Consider the following 22,446-nt stretch of genomic DNA (forward strand, 5'->3'; position numbering starts at 1 on the left):
CGTATTTTGATTAGGAAGTGTTTCAATGTGTTCTTGATCCTCTTTCATCTCATGTTACTTCTGATTTGAAATCGAGTGAGAGATATTTGGGAGACACGAGAGTTAGAAAACATTACAGTAAAGTTCGCTGATGTTTTCCCTGCAGAGTTACCTCATGGATTACCGCCCAATCGGCGGTTGACTATAGGATTGAGTTGATTCCATGGTCTCAACCCGTGAGTACAAGGACGAGATTGCCTACTAGTTGTCGAAATATCTTATGATGGGACAAATTTGTCATAGTAAATCCCCTTGGGAAGCTCCAATGCTTTTGAAGCATAAAGAAGATGGAACTTGGAGTATGCGTGTCAACTATAAAAAGTTGAACAAAGCTACAATCAAGAATAGATATCCCCTTCCTAGAGTGGACGATCTAATTGATAGGCTTAAAGGAGCCAAGTATTTTGTGAAGATTGATCTTTGTAGAGATTATCATCAAATCTGGATAGCCGAGGAGGATGTCTTTAAGACAGGTTTTTAAACCAAATATGGTCATTACGAGTTTCTCGTATTACCTTTCGGGCTCACGAATGCTCCTACTACTTTTCAGCAGATGATGGACAATCTCTTTTGGGATTCTTTAGGAAAATTCGTTGTGGTATTCTTAGATGATATTTTGATATATAGCCTTTCTTTGGAGGAGTATGTAGAGCACCTCAGGCATGTCGTGGGGATTCAAAGGCGTGAACGACGATATGCGAAAATCTCCAAGGATGAATTCTTTTGCAAGGAAATCACATACCTAGGTCATGGAATTTCTATAGATGGGATGAGCATAGATCTTGAGTGGATCTAGAAGGTTTTGGATTGGCTAGTACCTCGGACTATCAGACAGTTTCGTTCATTTTTAGGATTCGGTGTCTTCCTTAAAAAGTCAGTGAGGGAGTATTCAGACGAAACCGTTTCCTTTCTAAGCTCCTCAAAGGACATGGACGAAAGTTCTAACACTCCTATTACCTGGAATGAGAAGCTTGATCAAGCTTTTAAAAGGATCAAGTTCATACTAAGAGATGCACCAGTTCTAGCCATATCGGGTCTTGGCAAATCATTCATGTCTAAGACTGACGCTAGTGATTTTGCGACTAGGGACACCTTATTCCAGGAGGGCCGACTTGTGGCTTTTGAAAGCAAAAAGCTTGATGATACTTAGGTCAACTCAAGAGAAAAAGTTATAAGTGGTTATTCACTCATTAAAAATTTGGAGACATTATTTGTATGGATCCAAATTTGTTGTCTTGACCAACCATGAGTCATAATCAAGTATTTACGTGATAGACCTGAGTTGAGGGGGAAGGAGGCACGGTGGGCAGAGGTGATGCACGATTTTAAAATAGAAATTCGGTATCAAAAGGCTAGCTTGAACATGGTGGTAGATGCATTGAGTCAGATTGGGGAGGTGAATCTTTTGAGTTTCAACAAGATTCAGGCTGACCTTTATAATTCCCTGCCGATAGGTATTTTGGTTGGTTTTGGCAGTAGGTCCACGCAGGGAGCTACGAGAACTCAAGGATCCTTCCACTTATCAAGGTGGTTGGAGGTCAATATCTTATTCGGAACGCATTGTTGTTCCGATACGATAGAGTTTGCATGCTAGACAGTGCAGAGATGAGGAGGATCCTTTATGACTGCCACAACCTCTTTTGTTGTGTGAAGAAGAAGAAAAATTCTCAGTCTCTCACCTTGTGTGTTCTCTTCTAGGGTTTGTGTGAGTGTATGTGTGCTTGCAAGAGGTCAAGCTCTCCTCTCCCCTACATCTTTTCATGGTATCAGAGCCAGGTTCATGCTAAGGGCTGAGCGGCAAGCAAGAAAAGGACAGGAAGCGGTACGAGGGTAAGAGCTTCATCTACTCTTCTCCCTTTGTGTTGGCTACTACACCCTTGTCGGGAGCTCTTTGGAAGGCACCGACAAACGAACTCCGATTGAGGAGCTTTCTTCGCGGGAGCAGAGCTACAAGGCAGCTATAGTGTCCGTGTCCGTTGGACAAAATTTTCGGGCTGAAAATACGTTTCGGGCACGTCCAGACCTCCGTTTTTCAGTTCGCAGGTGTTCACGGGCATTGCGGGTAAGTTTCAATTATCTACAGAACTCTGTTTTTGGAACTGCAGGAAGGGCGATTGGTTGTGCAGACACTGTGTGTACTGCAAAGAGATCTTAAATTGGCATTGGGTGTATGTATGCAAATTGAGGTCACTGGTTGTGACAGTTTGGGTGCATTATAGTACCGCTGCAGAAAATACAATAGTTTGTGCAGGTAAAACAAGAGTGCTGTTTTTAGTAAATTTGTGTTGCAGACAGGATGTCGAATGATGAAATAAACCAAATTGTTGCAGAGAAGCTTGACAAGAACAACTTCCATGCTTGGAGGTTTAGACTGACAAATTTCCTGATGGGAAAAGATTACTGGGACTGCATTGAAGGTGAACATGAGGAGATTGCCGAGGCAACACCATGTTGCAAGGAGGATACCGACACAAAATTGGAAGGTGGAGTCCATGGGAGTGCGCCACTCCAGGGGCTTAGTGGAGTCCATAGGTGACAGCCAGGAGGATTTACCCCCCCTTCCCTTCGTGGTGGGGGACGATTACTTACAGGAGCAAACCTTTAAGAGAACTACCTTCATACCCCAATGGGTTAGGATTGTGGGTTTCCATGACCGCCGGTGGCATATTGACCATTCCCCTATGAAGGTAATCCATGATCCGATGTGCCTTCAGTGAAATCTAGAAGAGTGTCATTGAGTAGACCTGACTTGCTGTCCAGAGGCCCGAAGCATCCCCTTCTTGCAGTTCTCGGCCCGCCTGGGCTGGCGCATTCTCTTGTAAGCACTAGACGGTACCCCAGCTGCTGCGGCACATTGGCAGGCCCAGGGTGTAATCCATGATATTCTTCTAGATTATTGGCACAGGCTCTGGGATAGCTCTCACCTTCGAAAGGTTACTCATGGACTGGGAACTGGAGTCCCAAAGACAAGTATTACCGCTTGGCATATATCTGGCAGGCAAAGAGGGTGGTGTGTGAAGGTGAATTGCTCTATTTGGCTAGACAACATCCACACCCTGCAAGGACAGTGGGAGTGCCTCACAGGCGACTCGGAGGAGCGGATGCAGCACCGTCATGCTGCCTTTCTACGCACTTGGGAGTCTGGGTCCTTTCCCCAGTAGAGAGGGTGGTGTCACGGTCTGATCTGGCACTTCAGTGTGGCTTTTTCCTCCCCCACCCCCGATGTAGCCTCCCTCCAAGAGCGGCCAGCTGGAGAGGGAGGCCCCTCTCTTTTTTCTTCACCATACCTCTTGCAAGGGATCAGGCTCTGGTTTGGGGCTGTTTTGTAGTTCGCTTTCCACGGACGTTTCTTCTATGATTAATGAAGGACCTTTTCTTGTGTGTGTAGTGGCGCGGGGAAGAGGGGAATCTTTGCACAAGAGGAAATTATCAATGGACCTCAACTGGGGCAATATGCACCTCCGTTACTCATGTATGCGGATGATGTGGTTCTGTTTGCTTTCATTCAAAAGAATGCAAAAGTTGATTAATATCTTGGATAATTTCTATAACAAAACAGTTCAAAAAGTGCCTACTGATCACTTGCCTTGGACAAGCAATTGAAGTAGTTGAGCACTTTAAATACTTGGGCCCCATTGTAGTACAGGTGGCATGAATGCTAACATACAAAATTAGGCAGAAGAATTAGAAGACCTTTATGGGGGTCAAAACCACCACCCCATATTCTCTCTTCTTGTTAGAAACTTGAGGAATTCCATTGCAAGTATATGTCTTATAAAGCGTGTGCCGTTGTAGCACAAAAGTGAAGCTTGTGGCCAATATGTCATATAAAGCGTGTACCCTTATAGCACAAAAAAGTGAAGCTCGTGGCCAATAAGATATTGCCAAACTTGCATGGGAAGTTGACTCAAACCATAAAAGAGAAATAAAAGCAAATTTCTTGCGTCAAGATGGGTTCATAACATATAGACATGGTTTGAAAGATAGGATGCAGGATGCTAATGTACTTGCCCCTAAAAACCAAGAACTTGCAAGCTAGGCAAGTGCACTCACACATCCAGAGATCAAGCCCTCCACAGGCTACACATACAATTGCCTTGATTTGCTCCCGATCCCATCATCATGACATTGAGGCTTGAGCTTTGGGAAGGTCAAACATGAAATAATAGACTATGCATCCTTTACGACTGTTACGACCCTGTGTTTTTCCATCGGACAACGGGCACGGGCACGGGCACACGACGCACAGTGTGGACATGCATCAGTTAGATGTGAAAAGAAAACCCATGTTGGAGGCCAGCCCAAGTGTGAAAGGGGACAAAAAGGAACTTTAAAAGTTATGAGGTTTTTAAAACCTTTGATGATACAAAAAAATAATATATATATATATATATATATATATATATATATTTCTTGAGGCAAGCGTTTTTGCTAAGTTGCTTTTAGCGTTTCTGGAGAAAAAGCACGAGCAAAAGGTGGTGGATTGGAAGTGTGGCCATGGCGTGGCACATGGTGGCGCTGCTGCATGGGTATTGTTGCCGGGTACCGCCGCCGCCGCCGGCATTGATGTTACTGCCGCTGTGCTGATGCTGCTGCTGACATACTAATGCCACTGTTGGCCGCTGGGTGTTGTTGCTGCCGCCGCCATCGGGTGCTACTCCTGGAAGTTGCTGTTGCTGGGTGCTGACAAGGTGCTGATGCACATGGCCTATAGCAGGGCACTGCTGCGCATGGGCAGCCAGGCAGGTGATTAGGTAGTTGAGCATGGGCTACTACCAAGTAAAAAGCGACCAGGCGACTACATCTATGGGCTACAACCAGGCAGGCATCAAGCAGGAATTTCTCTGCAGATAGTTGGGCAACCAGACGAGTGTCAGATGGGAGGCTCTCTACGGCAGGTGGGTGCATGTGTCGAAGCAGTCAGCGTGGGTCTCACTTTATCTCTCTTGGAAGAAGGCAAGCTGAAGGAGGCACCGAGGGGCTAACAACCAAGGAGTCTCTCTCTCTCTCTCTCTTGGCAAGCAGGCTTTTTTGATGAGATTTGGATACAGAGGATCAAGTTAAGATGCACAGGATGATGTTCTTGGAAGAGATGTGTGTTGCTCTTCGTCTTGGACCGATGTGTATTCAGGGATTGCTTGACACGTCCTCTATCTATCTCTCTCTGGATTTTTGGCATCATGATCAATGGTGCATATGTGGATTTATCTGTCATGGAAACAGGACATTGGTCTTTGGAGAAGAAACGGGACTTTAGTATCGAGGATACAGGCCCATAGTTTATGGATACAGGTCTATGGTTTATCAGATACAGGTCTTTGGTTTGAGATGGGAAGCATGTCTTTGGATTCATGTGAACAGGTTCTAGTTTTCTCGAGGTTACACGCAGGCTGTGACTATAGAAAGGACATATGGTTTGGTACAGCCCTACTGCTGTTTGGGAAAGGGTTCGTGGGGATCCATGGTTGAGATGGAGAAGACCTTTTCAAGCAATGAGGTGTCGTACAGATGTGCCTTCTCTATGGAATGCTTTGCTGTAATAGCGAGAGATCTTATTTGGAAAGTCTTGGGTGAAAAGCTAAAAGGGATCCTATTGGTAAAGGATTCGACAAGTTGTACTTTGTACTCTTATTTGATCAAGTAAAGAAATACCGCAAGGGGCGCCACTACGTTTTGGGGCCAATCGGTGTCCTTGTACTATTTGCAGGAGCATTCTAGCTCCCCTGTTTGTTTTCCTTTTCCAGGTTCTCATGGGTGATGAAGTGTTTTGTGTGCGAGTGTTTGTTCCACCGCCCGTCAGATTTCTAAAGGCTAGTTTCATGGTTCCATTGCTGGGATATCGTCGACTTTCTCAAGGAGGCGAGCCGGTGGTTGTCACAGCTTCTACATGAGCAAAGTGAAAAGGAAGTATAGGAGACAATGCAGGATTGTGTGTCTTTGCCTATATGAGGTGAAGAGCAAAAGCTGAAGATGAAGTTTAGGAGAAAAGACACCAAGGACAGGAAATAGTCAGCCAGGAACAAGAAGCAGTTGAAGTGTTATGGTGCAAAAGATGGATTGAAGGCTATGGCTTTTGACACTTTGTCACCAGTGGTATCTTCACAGAGGCTTCATGGGGTTCGTAAGGCAGCTTCTTTCTATGTCTAGCAGTGGTGATCTACTATGCTTCATTGGAACTTATGCTTACCATTTAAGTGGAGTGCAAGCAGGTTTTGGGTGCCTGTGGAGGATGTATCAGGTGAGGCTCAGTTGGAAGCAGAGTTACTTGATGAGGTTCTTATTCCAGAGCAGATACTGGCACATAAGAAAGAAAGGTACAAGGTAAAGTTTCCCATCGCTATCTTGTGAAGTTTAAAGAACTATTCACCGATGGATGCGAAGTGGATGGAGGAGGGTGACTCAGCAGATTTACCTCAGGTATTGCAGCTTTATCTTGATGCCTTTGAGTTGGAGTTGACTCTGGCGACGGCTCATTCAAGTTCAGCAGAGCATGGGTCTGGAGAGCATTGCCTGATGCTCAAAGAGGGGGGTAGCACCTCCGCTCCCTTGTTATAGACAGGCTCAGTTTTTCATCTAGGAGTCGCTTGGTGACATCTTTGTATTCACCCGAGGTACTGAGGCTAACAGTACATCTGCTTATGGGACTTCTATGATATTGTGTACTAGTCACATGAGATGGTAAAGTTGGGTATGGTTCACAGTCGGCTGCACCATGAACTATAACTACAACTGTGGATAGTTTTCGCCTTTGGAACTAAAGTATGACTAAGGAAGATTGGGACATTGATCTTTGTCATATGGTTTTGGCTATTCTTGACCAGAGGAACGGTCAATTGGATATTGAGATGATACTATTTGTGGAGTTGGTCTCATTTGGAATGGCATGGTTTGGTTGAGCTCAAAGTTTGCAGCAACCTAAGCTAACACTTCGAGACTCTATGGAGGGCATAAGTCTTGCGAGCAGTCCTAGAGTTGGTTTGGTTCATTGATATATGGATTGAACTCTATTTGTGCATGTATGCATACACTTTCCGAGATATTATGGTATTCTGGTGCCGTTGGATCCTGGTACCCTTGAGAATACATTGGGCAATACTCTGGATGTGTCAGGATGAGATGCATGTATGTTGATATGATACATCAAGTACTTTATTATGTTCGTGGATGTATCACTGAGTGTGGCTCCTGCGGGATGGCCATGTGTAGAGTGTGTAAAGCATCAAAAGGGACATATGTGGAAAGTACTTCGTGGATGTATAGTTTAGATGCATTGAGTGCTTTCATATGCTCATGTTGTACTATCAGTCGTGGGTCCTGCGGGATATACATGGGTGTAAGGCTTGCAAGCAACCCTGAGACTGTTATTGTGGAGTGGGTAGAGCATCTTGAGGAGCACATTGTTTGCTGTGTCATGCATATGTTTGTCATATGTAGAATGATGCATGGTTTTGTTTTTGGCTAACACAGATTATGTGTTTCCACTTGATTTTAGACTTTTTGCTACAGGTTCTAAAGGAACAAGCAAGAGTTGTTTGTCACTTCAACGTGACAGTGTGGCCTTATTGTTCAGGATGATTGTTTCATCACCCAGATGCACTGGAGGGGCATTGCTTTAGTCATATGGGGACTCTTTCTTCATTGGATGCCTTACTATGTTATTGAGTGCAATCGAGGACGCTTACTATTTTTCAAGAGGGGGGTATGTTACGACCCTGTGTTTTTCCCTCTGGACAACGAGCAAGTGGGCACGGGACGCACAGTGTGGACATGCATCAGTTAGATGTGAAAAGGAAACCCATGTTGGAGGCCAGCCCAAGTGTGAAAGGAGACAAAAAGGAACTTTAAAAGTTTTAAGGTTTTTAAAACCTTTGATGATATAAAAATAAAAATAATAATATTATTATTATTTTTTTTGAGGCATGCGTTTTTGCCAAGTTGCCTTCAGCGTTTTTGGAGAAAAAGCACATCACCTCTTTAAAAAGAGCGAAAGGTGATGGATTGGAAGTGTGGCCATGGCGTGGCGCATGGTGGTGCTGCTGCATGGGTATTGCTGCTGCCGGGTACAGCCGTCGCCAGGTACCGTTGCCACCGCGAGGTACTACCGCCGCCGCTGCCGCTGATGCTGCTGCCGCCGTGTTGATGCTGTTGCTGTTGCTGACATACTAATGCCACTGTTGGCTGCTGCCGTTGGCCGCTGGGTGCTGTTGTTGCCGCCGCCGTCGTCGGGTGCTACTGTCGGAAGTTGCTGCTGCTGGGCGATGACAAGGTGCTGATGATATACCTTCAAATAAAACCTGCTAGTGCCCACTCATCCTTGGATGTGTACACAATTCAGACGACCGAGGAGCTGAAACCATCTCCAGCCAACCACAGTAGACCACGTCCGGACAGGCCTGTACATGCTCACATCAAAACCATTTACTCTGTACACTTGGCAATGCTCTCAAAAGCAAAACTTCACACACGCCATGCACACGTATGTACACATTACCAACTCCTATTTTGTCCACACATATTTAGCAACCCCCTACTTCTGCTGAGACATTCATGTCCAGCAGTTGTACAAACAGGGACGAAATATTCAGATTTTCCTCTGTACTCTCCACAACCTCCTGACATGCATCATAAGCTTCCTGATCGACCAGGCGACTACATCTATGGGCTACAGCCAGGCAGGCATCAAGCAGGAATTTCTCTCCAGATAGTTGGGCAGCCAGACGAGTGTCAGATGGGAGGCTCTCTACGCCAGGTGGCTGGCTGCATGTGTGGAAGCAGTCAGCGTGGGTCTCACTTTATCTCTCTTGGAAGAAGGCGAGCTGAAGGAGGCACCGAGGGGCTAACAGCCAAGGAGTCTCTCTCTCTCTCTCTCTTCACAAGCAGGCTTTGTTTATGAGATTTGGATACAGAGGATCAATTAAGATGCACAGGATGATGTTCTTGGAAGAGATGTGTGTTACTCTTCGTCTTGGACCGATGTGTATTCAGGGATTGCTTGACACGTCCTCTATCTATCTCTCTCTGGATTTTTGGCATCATGATCAATGGTGCATATGTGGATTTATCTGTCATGGAAACAAGACATTGGTCTTTTGAGAAGAAACGGGACTTTGGTATCGAGGATACAGGCCTATAGTTTATGGATATAGGTCTATGGTTTATTAGATACAGGTCTTTGGCTTGAGATGGGAAGCATGTCTTTGGATTCATGTGAACAGGTTCTAGTTTTCTCGAGGTTACACGCAAGCTGTGACTATAGAAAGGACATATGGTTTGGTACAGCCCTACTGCTATTTGGGAAAGGGTTCGTGGGGATCCATGGTTGAGATGGAGAAGACCTTTTCAAGCAGGGAGGTGTCGTACAAATGTGCCTTCTCTATGGAATGCTTTGCTGTAATAGCGAGAGATCTTATTTGGAAAGTCCTGGGTGAAAAGCTAAAAGGGATCCTATTGGTAAAGGATTCGACAAGTTGTACTTTGTACTCTTATTTGATCAAGTAAAGAAATACCGCAAGGGACGCCACTGCATTTTGGGGCCAATCGGTGCCACTGCGTTTTGGGGCCAATCGGTGTCCTTGTACTATTTGCAGGAGCATTCTAGCTCCCCTGTTAGTTTTCCTTTTCTAGGTTCTCATGGGTGATGAAGTGTTTTGTGTGCGAGTGTTTGTTCCACCGCCCGTCAAATTTCTGAAGGCCGGTTTCAATGACCTACAGGAGATCGAGACGGAGGAATACATGCTCCTTGTTTGCTCAGGCTTAAAGCAGCAGTTATGATGCTTGATCAGCCATAGCTGGTTTTGGATATGCAACCTTCAGGCGAGCTAGGCAAGTGCATTCACACATGCATCAAGCCCTCCACAGGCTACACGTACAATCACCTTGATTTGCACCTGATCCCATCATCTTCAGGTTGAGGCTTGAGCTTCAGGTAGGTCAAACATGATAGAATAGACGTTGCATCCTTTATGCCCTACAGAGATCAAGATGGAGGAATACATGCTTCTTGTTTGCCTAGCCTATGCACACATTAGACGAAGGTCATTGAGACCCGTGCTCAGCCATTGCTCAGATCAGTTATGATGCTTGATCAGCCATAGCTAGTTTTGGATCTGCAACCTCTATAATTGACATTTTTAAACAAAAAATCAATCTTTGTGCATTCAAAAATGGACCCATAGCACAAAATAATATCAAGGATTTCCATTGTTTTTTAAATTGATCTATTCAAAACTTCAGTGTTATTTTCTATTGGCATCCTTATTAGAGAGGTCTGGTTGCTTGTTTGGAAAATGACAAGATCACAGACAATCCTTGAAAAACCAAATGATATGATATGAAAAAACAAATGATATGATATGACAAGGTAAATTGTGGGTGTCTTTTGGATAACCAGGTCAGATATTGACTGAACCTTGTAGAACCCTTTGTTCAAAGTTTAGTGTAAAGTGGATGTTTAGGCTGATACAATCTTTAAATTCACTGGTTGTCCAGTAGGTCCAAATATTTAGAGAAGGATAAATTTTTGCATGTTGGAAAATCAATTTGAACACTCCTTTCAGCAAGAACACAATATTTAGTATCATACTGGTGTGTGTGGAATTGAAGATAAGCATCAGCATCGTTGTCCTACTGCTTGCATGTTTGGAGTAGATTGATGGTCTGTAGTTGGGCTAGTTGAAGTGTTGATAACACCACTCTTTAGTTGTTTTTTTGAGATTTTGTAACTCATGCACCCATGAACTCTCTCTCCCTGGCCCCCCGGCTGCCCGGCAGCCAGCAGTGATGCCCAAGCAACAGGCAGCTAGGGCCTAGGCAATGGTCATACAGTGGGACATGCAAAAGCATAAGCGCAGCTTTAAAGTAAAGAAAAGTCATGATTATTTGTCCAACATTCCGCCCGACAGCAAGGGTAGCTGGCCGACCTGGTCCTCAACATCATATATAAGCATCAATCATTATTCAGAAAAAGGCAAGTCATTTTTCATCATTCATCATCATGTAAAGGGGCCAGAAGTCACCCCTTTGGAGCTGACCAAGGGCCTGACCATGTACATTCATTAAGCCACCTTTTTGTACAATATAAATACAAGAAATCCCTGACACCAATATCTCTCTCACCTTCTCTCTCGTCTGTCTTAATCATGTTTAATCAGCATCATGCTCTTAATCAGGCTTAGGGCTGTGGATCAGTACAACAAAGGCTTCCGCGCATGCAACATTGGTATCTGAGCATTCAGGCTCCGCCCACTAAGCATAGTCTCAAGGAAGGTGCACAGTTCTAGCAGAAGAATGCAACAGGGTAGCAGATGGAGTGGTCTGCAAACAAGCGAAGCTAGGGGAAGCATCCCTTGAGGATATGTATGCAAAACCAGTACATCAGTAAGCTCTCAGATCAGCATAGCAACAGGCATGATCAGTTCCGGCAGGTGACCCACCGTTGTGTTAAGGGTAAGGGAAAAGCAGGCATGGGGACAGCATTGGAATAGATGCTCAATTCTTCAGGAAGTGGAGATCACGAGTGAAAGTGTTCAAATAAAAATATCAGTTAAAGCCAAAGTCAGTTAAAGTAGAAGGTCAGTGTCAATAGTCCAGGCAGGAAGGATGATAGTGTCCACCCCGTCGTCATCATCAGCAGCAGCACATCATCATTATCATTAACATGAGGGGCTTGGCACCCTGTCCCCCATCGTCATCATCAGCAGCACATCATCATTATCATTAACATGAGGGGCTTGGCACCCTGTCCCCCAAAAAGAAAGTCATGATGCACCTGGTCGTGGTGATAAAACTTGCATTTTGGTTGAATCTGCTCTCTACGGTTGTGTGCTCGTTATCTATGGAGAAATAATTGGCATGCTGACCTATGTAGAAAATTGTCAACACTTAAAAGAAATGTCCCACAATTGCAAATACATTACTTGTGATTTCTTGTTCTTTAGCCTTTTGCACCTAGTTTATCATAAATGTTAATGTGTGCATGTTTATTGCAGATAAGAAAAATGGTGGGAACAGCTGTTGCTATCATGAGAGAAGTGCTTCCGTCAGATATAATACCTTTGTCTTTGTCACGCCCATGTCGGGTGGTACTCCCTCTTGCTCCTTCAGAAGGACTCTTCTTAGCAAGCAATGAATTTTATCCTTTCCGGAGTAATTTGACCCAACCTAAGGGTACCAAAAATTTTGATGATCTACCAAAGCTTAAAATGTCTGCAAGGGTCCTTGAAAGAAAGGAGGAATTCTGGCTGACTGTGTTGTTGCCACACATGGTTACTCTACTGCAAGACACCAATGAAGTTTGGAGTAACTGGCTTGAGATACTTGAGTGTGGAAGGATTCCTGAAGCAGAGATGGATACTGTGAGAAAGGCATGCAGTGAGTGGTGGCTAGAAGTCTCAAAACGTAAAACAGCTCAGAGAATGGAATTAGAAGATACTCAAGATGCGTTTTGTTGAGGTTGAACCTATACTCAGGTTCTTTATCTGAAATGAAAACAGAGACTGCATGATGGACTTGCATTGTGGGGTGGTTCTATGCCAACATATTTTATCATTCTGGTGGTCGGCCAATTGATATTTAAACATATGAAAGCTGAGTTGACAGGTTTGTTACTGCTAAGCAGAGCAAAATTCCAAGTGGGCCTTACTCTTGTGAAGCTACTGGCCTTTCTATGGGTGGATTTCCAGTGTCAGTTCCAACATAATTTCTTGTATGAGGCCCATTGATTTGATCTAAAAAGCATCAGGATCACACATGAACTACTGCAGGAAAACTTGTACAGCATAATAGTTATAGAGGAAAATTTACTGTTGATTTTGCCGTGTAAATTTAGCAGCAACAGCAGCAATCTACATGGTATAACTTGGTGGCTCACATATGTGACTATCAATTTTGTGTGAGAATGTTCTAAATGAGGAAGTGTTCAATCTTTCATCCTTTCTGCACTTCTTGCTAATTTTCTTGCAAAGAAGCATGGAAAGGTTGCACACAGGCAAAACTGTTGGAAAACTAGCGGTTTATGCAGAGATTAATCAAGTTTGGGGCTTAATCAAGGTGATTAGTGACAAAATATGCAACAATTTGATGATTGTCATTTATATCAAGAAAGTGGTTAACAGCGATGGTTAGTGCTAATCAATGTGATTAGTGTTAATCTTGGTGATATCTTCACCTATGATATTCATTGCAAAGCTACAACAATGTCTTAACACAGGTAAATGGAAGATTAAGACTTAGCAACATCAAAACAATAGTAGTTACATTTGTACAACCATGTTGGGTGTCCAACACAACCATCCTTGTGTAAGTACCAGTGCACTGGTGTGGCTCTAGGTAAATTTCGGGGTGCCTCAATATGGGGCACCCCGTTGACCCCGGTAGCCGGTCATCCAGCTTTGGGACTTGGAAATTTTTCTTAGTCCAAGTGCCATGTCCAAACATTGGTCCGTGCAAAATGTTACGAACATATGTACAGACACATGTCTAGACGTCGCATGTATAGACATGTGGGAGGTGGGATTCGAACCTAGTACCTTCCTCATCCCAAGCATGTGCCTTACCAACTCCACTATGGCACAACCATGACCAACTCGTGTTTGCACATGTATATAGCCCGGTGTCTATACATAGGCGCCTACACCTGCGGGCGGGGGCTAGCTACCGGCTGTGGGCCCGGTCAAATGGGGTGCCATTGAGGCACCCCAAAATCTACCTAAAACCCACTGGTGTGTGCAGAACTAGTGCTTGGGGTTCCTTACTTGCACATAAGTGTCAGTAACAATTTGGAAAACAGGAACACAAACGTCAACATTACACAATACAGGAAGAAGAAAGCTGAAGCTTCAAGATGCCATCGACTTGTTGTGGCAGAGATTTTCATTCAAATCCAAAAGGCTTGTGCATAGGCTGAAAGGGAGAAGAAGATGTATGTGATCTAGGAAAGATAGCTTCTTAACCATGCGTGAGGGAGATCAAAACGATGACATGGAAGCTATAGAGTTGGGTACGTGAGATATACTTTGCTCAACAATCGTGGAAGTTAGAGCAGAACATGCATCAACTGAAGGTACAGGATCTAGTGTGAGGATGTGCCTATGCTTGTTGCACATTTCTTGCAAAGAAGGGCTTCTGCCATGACAGGGAGAAGAGGGTGTTCTTCCTCTTCTTGGAAAGGATGTGGATGACTTTGTGGATCTCATCGTCTTTGCCGATAACGGTCAAGCTTCACAGCAGTGCGGGGACCAAACGCCTCACCTCACCCTTCCCCCGCTCCGCGGTCCGCCCCGTTCCCGTCTCAAGCAAGCACCACCACCCATATAGAGGCAAACTTTTCGGCGCGGGCTAGCACACCCCGAGAGCACCACACCCCTCCGGATAGAAATCCCAAGGGGGGGGGGGGGGCAAGGCGTGACGGCACCGCAGGGGGGCGGGGGGGGGGGCTGCGGGGCATCACGGCACGGCTCCGGGGGGGGCTGCGGGGTGTGACGGCCGCGGGGGGGGGGGGGGGGGGGGCTGCGGGGCGTCACGGCACGGCACGGCACCGCGCGGGGGGGGGGGGGGGGGGGGGGGGGCTGCGGGGCGTGACGGCACGGCTCCGGGGGGGGCTGCGGGGCGTGACACCCGGGGGGGGGGGGGGGCTGCGGGGCGTCACGCCTGCTCCACAAGATCTGTGTCGTACGTTTTCAATGGGGTGTGAAAGTTAGTATCCCTTGAAAAGCACTTTTCACCTTTTGATTGTTCCCTTGCATCTTCTCGATCTCGGCCTTCACCCTTGGAGTGGAGAACCCGCCTCTTTCAAGCAGTCATTGATTTGGGAGTCTTCAAGGAGGCGAAGGAGGAGCTGATCGACGGCAAGGTGGGAGTCTCCCTGCTTCTTTTGAGCGGATTGTGCCCATCGGATGCACTTAATGAGGTGGTGGTGTTTTGCCCGGGAAGTCGCACACATGGTGTTCTTTGATCTAGTGTGTGAGACAAGTGTGATAACCAACTACCCAGTCAAACCTCAACCTAACTCTAGCTCCTTGGAGATCTGCACACGTAACACTAATAGAGCAATTTTTATAAAAAGAATGCATAAACTTTGTGAACTTCAACAAAAGAACATCATATAACTTTGGCCATCATTGAGCTTCAAGCTCTAAGCTACGTTTGCTATCACTCAAGTTGAGAGGAAGGGAGAGGGAGAAAAAGATGGAAAGTGTTATGTCACTTCACCGAAGACCCCTTATATCTTTAACTCTTAGGATTTTAACTCCCCTTTTCACACTCATAACGATAGACCAATTCGTCTATTCACATTGGCCTTTGTCTACTCTTCTTCACACCTATCCTTGCACCTAGCCTTTTTACTTGTCTTGCCACATCTTATCCAACCCATGGATTTTTATGCATCATGAGGGTGTCTCAAGATGTGGGTGACATTGTCACATGTATTCACCATGGGCATGACTTATCAAGAATTTTGAGATGGTTGATGTGCATGGCTACATAGTAGATGATGATCACAATTTTCACTCGAGAGGAGCATTCCATGAGTCATGGCGTGATAAGATTGAGTCCTTGGAGGACATTTGTGGTGCACGCTTACACATAAGTCACTATTGCAATGTTGTTCACATCTGGCATGTCTTTTGGATACACATTTGTGACACATCTCCTACACAGTGATTCTTTTGTGCCAAGACCACTCGACATTCTGACACTGTGTTAACCCAATGAGTTTATTCAGTGGATACCTTGGATGCCAGATTCATGCTATAGTCGTCTCGTGAGGATGGGTTTGCGAGCTTTCCCTTCAATCTGGGGGCTATTACTACATTGATCTCAAGATGTTCCCTTTGATCCAAGAGGTTACATAGTTAATCTAATCTTCAATAGTATTCCACCATCCTTTTCATTTGAACCCGGGGGTCATGTGACTTTGGCGTGACTTGTGTTTGGCATTTTCGTCTTCTGTTTGACCGCAGCATCAATGCCTACTCGTGGGAATCGATTTTTAGCTTTTGTAATAGCCTCTTGTATACATTTGTTTGTACACAATCATCTTTCGATTTCAAGGACAAAATCATTGTAGGAGGGGATGGTTTGAAATGAAGTAATTTTAGGATGCACATAGGGGATGGGCCTAGTCCCTTAGGATCTAGGGCACATTTACACATGGAGAATTGGGCATATGGGCCTTGGGACACCATTCCTTAGGATTATTGTGACTTTTGATGGGCCTTCGAACACCAGTCCTTAGGATTATTGCAACCTTTTAATCTTTTGACATTATACACATTACCTTTCTTGGAGCTTCTATAAGCTTTCATGGCTAGTTCATGGCAAACTTTTCGTATTTAGGTGGCTACTCTCTATGATGAGTAGACATGTGTGTACTCCATGTATAATGAGTGCATCTTTCTTATCTCTCACTAGATCCCTTCCTTACATATCCACCATGGAAGACATTGTGGGAAGTAGATTACATAAGTGATAAATTCTAGCAGCTATTGGCTATTCATGTGGATACTCTATCTAATAATAACCCTTAGTTATATTACTGATAATGCTAATAATACCTATAACTATTTGGCATTCCAATAGACACGACATGTGACTCATCATTATATTAGTAGTAGTTATCTTTTTTTCTAGTATATGTTCTCATGTAATGCTTTACCTAAGCACTTAATCTTTGAGTAATGCAATACATTTCTTTTTGTGAGTTCTTTGTGTATCTTGATGTGTGTTCGTAGTTGTCTATGTAATATATATTTTCATTAACTCTCGACGTGTTTGTTATTCACCAATGCTATCATCAATCCTATAAAAATCAACGTATAGAATGTCCTATCCAATGTAGGGTATTTCCTTTTATTAGCATAGATCAAAAGTGTGTTAGGGATGTAGTAGCTAGGGAAGGTCCAAGAAATCTCCAAGAAGTCTGGTTTTCTCAATCTTAAGGGGGAACTTGTGGTAGTGGAAATTAGTATTAACCGTTCCAGAAATGAAAGAAAGAAGGACGATGCAGATACAAGTGGAGATGGTGTTGGATTACACATTTGGCTGTTCTTGATGTTTGTTAAAGCTATTTATCCAAGCAATTTATCTGATCAATGGATAGAAGGATACATCCAAGCAACCAACAACATAATATGATCCGTGGGATAATCTCAAGGAGATGAAGCTAAACATGACTTTCGATAAATTATTGTGTTTGGTTTCCATTCCAAATATTGCACTTAGGTTGTTTGGAAGTTGGTTCAATTGAAGCAAATTGTGGAGTTAATTCAATTGAGGCAAATTGTGGAAATTGGTTCAATTGAGGTTGACGGTGGAAATTCAACCTCATATATCAAAGATTTGGATCACAATAAGAAGACTAAAATACAACCAATACCATATCATGATGTAATTCCAAAGGTGATAGTGTAGTTCTTACTTTTAAAAAAATTTAAAAGAATCACCAAATTTTTATTATTCCTATAAGCAAGTTTAAGTTTAAGTTACGTCACCTAGATTGGGATGCTGCAATTCCAAAGGTGGCAGTTTTCAACAAAAACTTCACGATTTACTAAAATCCTATGTGGACACTTTTGCTTAGAGCTATAAAGATATTAAAGGTGTAGATATGAAGTTTTATTAGCATCAAGTTGACCATGAAGTTATTGGATGAATTTGAATTATGCCAAGTGAAGGAGGAAATTAGGCTTTTGAAAGTGGGTTTTATCCAGATAAAGTGAATTTATTGTCTACCATTATGATTGTTACAAAGAAGAATAGTAAATTAAATGTTGTTGCACATGAGATGTTTTCATTCTTGGATGCGTTTAGAGGATACAATCAAGTTATAATGCCTCCTAAAGATAGTGATAAAACATATATTGTGAGTGAATAGGGACCTTTAGGTTGAAAAATGCTCATATCACTTTTCAAGTATGGTCTAAGATATTTTTTATGAATTTCTCATAAATTGTATGCAAGTATTCTTTGAAGTGATAGAGAGCACCTAGAGTGATTATCCAAATGCTTGGAGAAGTGTAAAGTGGATTGATATATCAATGGGACATGTGATGTCCAAAATAAGCATATCAATGGATATCAAGAAGGTGAAAGTCATCAAGAACATGTTGGCTCCACAAAATCAAAATAAATTTAGCTAGTTTTGGGGCATATCTAGTGGCACATCAAGCTCCCATGATTTTTAGCTGATAAGGATTTTTTTGCTCTACTCGCTCATAATTAGGATGCAGTTTAAGAATTGGCAAAAGTATATACCAAAGTTTTTCATTATTTGAAGCTCATATTACCACTAGCTCCAATGCTACAAGAACATGATTGGGATAAGGTTTTTCATGTGTTTGTGGAGCACTTCATGCAATATAGAATATACATGGATTGATTTGCCACCCGAATCAAATGGAAACTCATGGTTCTCCATAGAAATAGACTCTTTCACCTCTTCATAGAAATCCACATAAGCATCATTACCACATCATCATCCTCATCCTTCCCACATGTAAAACATAGTGAGAGTTGCCTACCCTTGGGTGTCTAGTCCCATACAACACTGTTGGGAACTTGGATATGGAAGAGGTTTATGTGGAAAAAGAGCTTTTCCCATTGTTCCATGTGGTAGTAGATGGCTTTTGGAAGCTCTTATTAGCTAGAATGGTTGAGACCTCTTGTACTTGGGCTCATAAACCTCTGCAAGCCTTATTTCTTCATTCAAAGAAGGTGGAGTTTGGGCTAAGACATCCACCTTGATGAGAGGGTCCAATCCATGAATGAATTTCCTCAATCTCATGCCTTCATTCAGTCCCTCCCTATACATGGAAAGCTTCATGAAGTTCTTGATGTGGTCTTTCACTATCTCACCCTTTTGTGCAAGCCCATACCATTGTTCCATGTACCTATCAAGCACCAATAGTGCCTCCACCATTGATGAGCATAATCCTCCATGTGCAGTGATGCAAATTGAACCTTACCCTCTTCACTCTTTGGGTAAAGCTGAAAATAGGTGTTCATCTTTATAGTCCACTCTTAAAATTCATTATGGGCGGATCCATTTCACTTGAATTTGGAGAGTGAGACCCTGTCCTTTGGAGTGTTGTTGGAAGAGAACCTTTGGAGTGTTGTCATCCTTGTTGGGAGGTTTATGCTTTTGCCATTGAGATTCTAGGATGATAGAAATTGGGCAAAATCCTTGTATTCTCTCTTGATATAAGGGTGAAGCTCCATTCAATGTCCTTAGGTGACCCTTTGCATGTGCATATACTCATTGCATTTCATGGCATCATTCCCATAAGCATCTTCCACATGTATGGGGTTATTTGAGTTGGCATGGGTTGCAACCCTCTTGGCTTCACCAAAACCGTGGCATCATTGGATTTCATGGCATCATTCCCATAAGCATCTTCTTCCACATGTATGCGCTTATTTGAGTTGGCATGGGTTGCAACCCTCTTGGCTTCACCAAAACCGTTGCTTGTAGATTCATTTGCAGCATTATTTGGCCTCTATACATTGAGTTTGTGTGCATTGCAACTACCCTCTTGGCTTCACCAAAACCATTGCCAACAGATTTATTTATTAGGAGCATTGTATGGCCTCCCATACAAATGTGAAGGACTGGGCTCAATTGGAACACTCTTTGAAACTCCCACATGAGACGTTCTTGCATCCAACATGTAGAGTAGCCTCATGGTAGCCTCATGAGAAAGATCCCTTGTTCCCTATGAGTAGGTTGAGCCTCATCTTGCTCTTCATTACATCAAACTTTGTAGTGATGTTGACACCTCATGGTTTGAATGCTTTGATTGAGGGAGTCCAACTTATCCATAAGGATGTGAATAAGTGTTTCATTAGAATGTCAACATTTCATTAGAAATGTTGACACCTCATGGCTTGAATGCTTTTAATGAAATGTTGACACCTCATGGCTTGAATGCTTTGATTGAGGGAGTCCAACTTATCCATAAGGATGTGAATAAGCATTTCATTAGAAATGTTGACACATTTCATTAGAAATGTTGACACCTCATGGCTTGAATGCTCTGATTGAGGGAGTCCAGCTTATCCATAAGGATGTGAATAAGCATTGGTTGGAAGATGATTAGCCTCATGAGAAGAAGACTTTTTAGCACTTCCCACATAAACTTCTTTATCATGCTCTCTTGATGCTTATCCCATAGCATCACCATGCTCTTCTAATGCATCCATATTGTCCTCCATGGTGATTTGCTATTGATTTTGCATTCCCTCAACCTCCATGTCTTCCATGGAGTGGGAAACCTTTCTTGGCCTCGCCTTTCGCTTGTTGGCCATGGAGAAGATTCAACCAATGCAAAAAGAATTGATAAAAAAACCCTAAAACAATCTCCTCTTCTCCCACCAATTTAAAATTACATTAAACAAGGCCTTTCACAACTTTCCTACAATACTCAAGGCATAGATGTAATGAAGCATGTGAACAATCTTAGCAAGAAAATCATGAACAAAAAATTCAAAAATGCTAATTTATGAGAAGACCTAATTTTCCCACGAAAATGATGAAAGCTTTAATACGTAAACATGGATTAAGTGCATTTACACTATGAGAGATGCTCATCTTTTAATCATGAAAGCTTTAACACATAAACATGGATTAAGTGCATTTAGACTATGAGAGATGCTCATATGGAAAGCTTATTGAAAGGAATCCTTGAAATCCTAATCCTAAATTTTGTAAGAAATTGATGGAATTTTGCAAATATAAGCATTGATTAGGGCTAATAGAACTAAACTTTTTTCCATTATAACTGAGCTCATTGAATAGAGAGAATGGTTCATGGCTTCAATATTGGTAAAGAAAGAGAGGTACAATGTGTAGTCTAACGATGCATTTTTGCCTCCCATCCATGGCCAAGACTGAGCTCACTGAAGAGCTCTTGAAGAGAATGGTTCAGAGGTATAATGTGCAGTAGAGAGCAAACATTCAAGGTTTCCATCAGAAGCTTCAAAGGGGGAAAAAGGGGAAGAAAGGAAACTCACTTTTCCTCATTTTAAAAAAAAACTAAAAGTAAAAATTTTAAAAATGATTTTCCCTCTTCCTTTTCTCCAAAATTTACTTAAACCATAGTGTAAGACTTTTCTCCCCAAAAACGAGTCGCACACTATATCTTGTAAAGGTTACACTCAATCTTGGCCAAAATCAAGAAAATAGTGCAACATTTTTCAAGAAAAGCAAGAAGGCAAAAAAATGTGTGCATAGATTCAAGAATATACGGAAAAAACTTGTAAAATCGCTCAAATTTTTGTCACTTTCTCCTTTCCCTTGATCAAATCAAGGCTTTGATACCAATGTAAGCAAGGTATTTACAAGAAAACCAAGAAATTATAGAAATCACACAAAATGGAAAAAATATGTAAACTCTATAAATCCATGGCACATGCATAATATCAACAAGATGAAGATAAAAGCTATAACGTATAGGTCTAAGCTATACCCAAGGAAGCCATGTGATAATCCACATAACATATAGGTCTAACCCAAGGAAGCCATGTGATAATCCACATATGAAGGATCATGAGCCAAAGGTAGTACTCATGTGTACTCCATAAATGACTATAGTCAATTACAAAAACAATCCAAAAGTCCTAATCATAAGCCCATGGCTCTATTTATAGTTACCACCTAATAATGCCTATTATTATATTTAAAATCTTGGCATTTAAAATATCCCTTCATTATGTTCATAAGAGTCTTTAAGATAGTAATAATTGGTCCATAAAATATTAGATATACATACCTCCAGACTCACATCTCCAGGCTCACGGCTCACATGTTTAGGCTCACAGCTCATGTGTTTAAACTCGCGGCTCATGTGTCTAGACTCATGGCTTATATATCCGGCATTTAAAATATCCCTTCATTACAACATGGGTCGTATGAGTCTTTAAGATAGTAATAATTGGGTCGTACTATATACATACCTCCAGACTCACATCTACAGGCTCATGGCTCACATGTCTAGGCTCACAGCTCACATGTTTAAACTCGTGGCTCACGTGATATCTAGGCTTACGTCTATAAGCTCACGTATCAAGACTCATGTCTTTTTATGTGGGACTGTGGGCCCTGTCCTCTACGCGAGAGTTGGTTTGGCTTGGTTTATAATGATTTTTGTTATTTTTTGGACTTGATGGAATAAGATTAATGATCTTAATCCTAACTAGTAGTTATAATAATGCGACTAATTAAGTAAATTTTCTAAGATCGTTTTGCATGCGTCTACACATGAGGATCATGAGCCAGCTCTTGTGAAATCCCAAAGCTAGTACTCATATATACTCTAAAAACGACCATAGTCCAATTACAAAAGTACTAACCATGAGCCCATTGGCTTTATTTATAGTTGCCACCTTATAATGCCTATTATCCTATTTACACTC

General features: G+C 42.7%; 1 protein-coding gene across 3 annotated transcripts in view; it reads left to right on the forward strand.

Annotated features, from left to right (window-relative positions):
- Positions 1 to 13,102, forward strand: part of LOC147613227 (Pseudouridine synthase family protein) — a 200,982-nt gene extending 187,880 nt beyond the window's left edge. For 2 of the 3 annotated variants that reach the window (XM_086782493.1, XM_086782495.1), the window contains one exon: positions 12,027 to 13,102. In XM_086782493.1, the coding sequence (XP_086638619.1) occupies positions 12,027 to 12,488 (462 nt within the window). In that variant the 3' untranslated portion in view covers positions 12,489 to 13,102. The remainder of the gene's footprint in view (positions 1 to 12,026) is intronic. The other variant, XM_086782494.1, reaches the window with a different exon arrangement.
- Positions 13,103 to 22,446: the final 9,344 nt, after the last annotated feature.

This window comes from Cibotium barometz, chromosome 44 (assembly GCF_041138505.1).
Source record: "Cibotium barometz isolate CiBa-2024 chromosome 44, ASM4113850v1, whole genome shotgun sequence".
Taxonomy (NCBI): domain Eukaryota; kingdom Viridiplantae; phylum Streptophyta; class Polypodiopsida; order Cyatheales; family Cibotiaceae; genus Cibotium; species Cibotium barometz.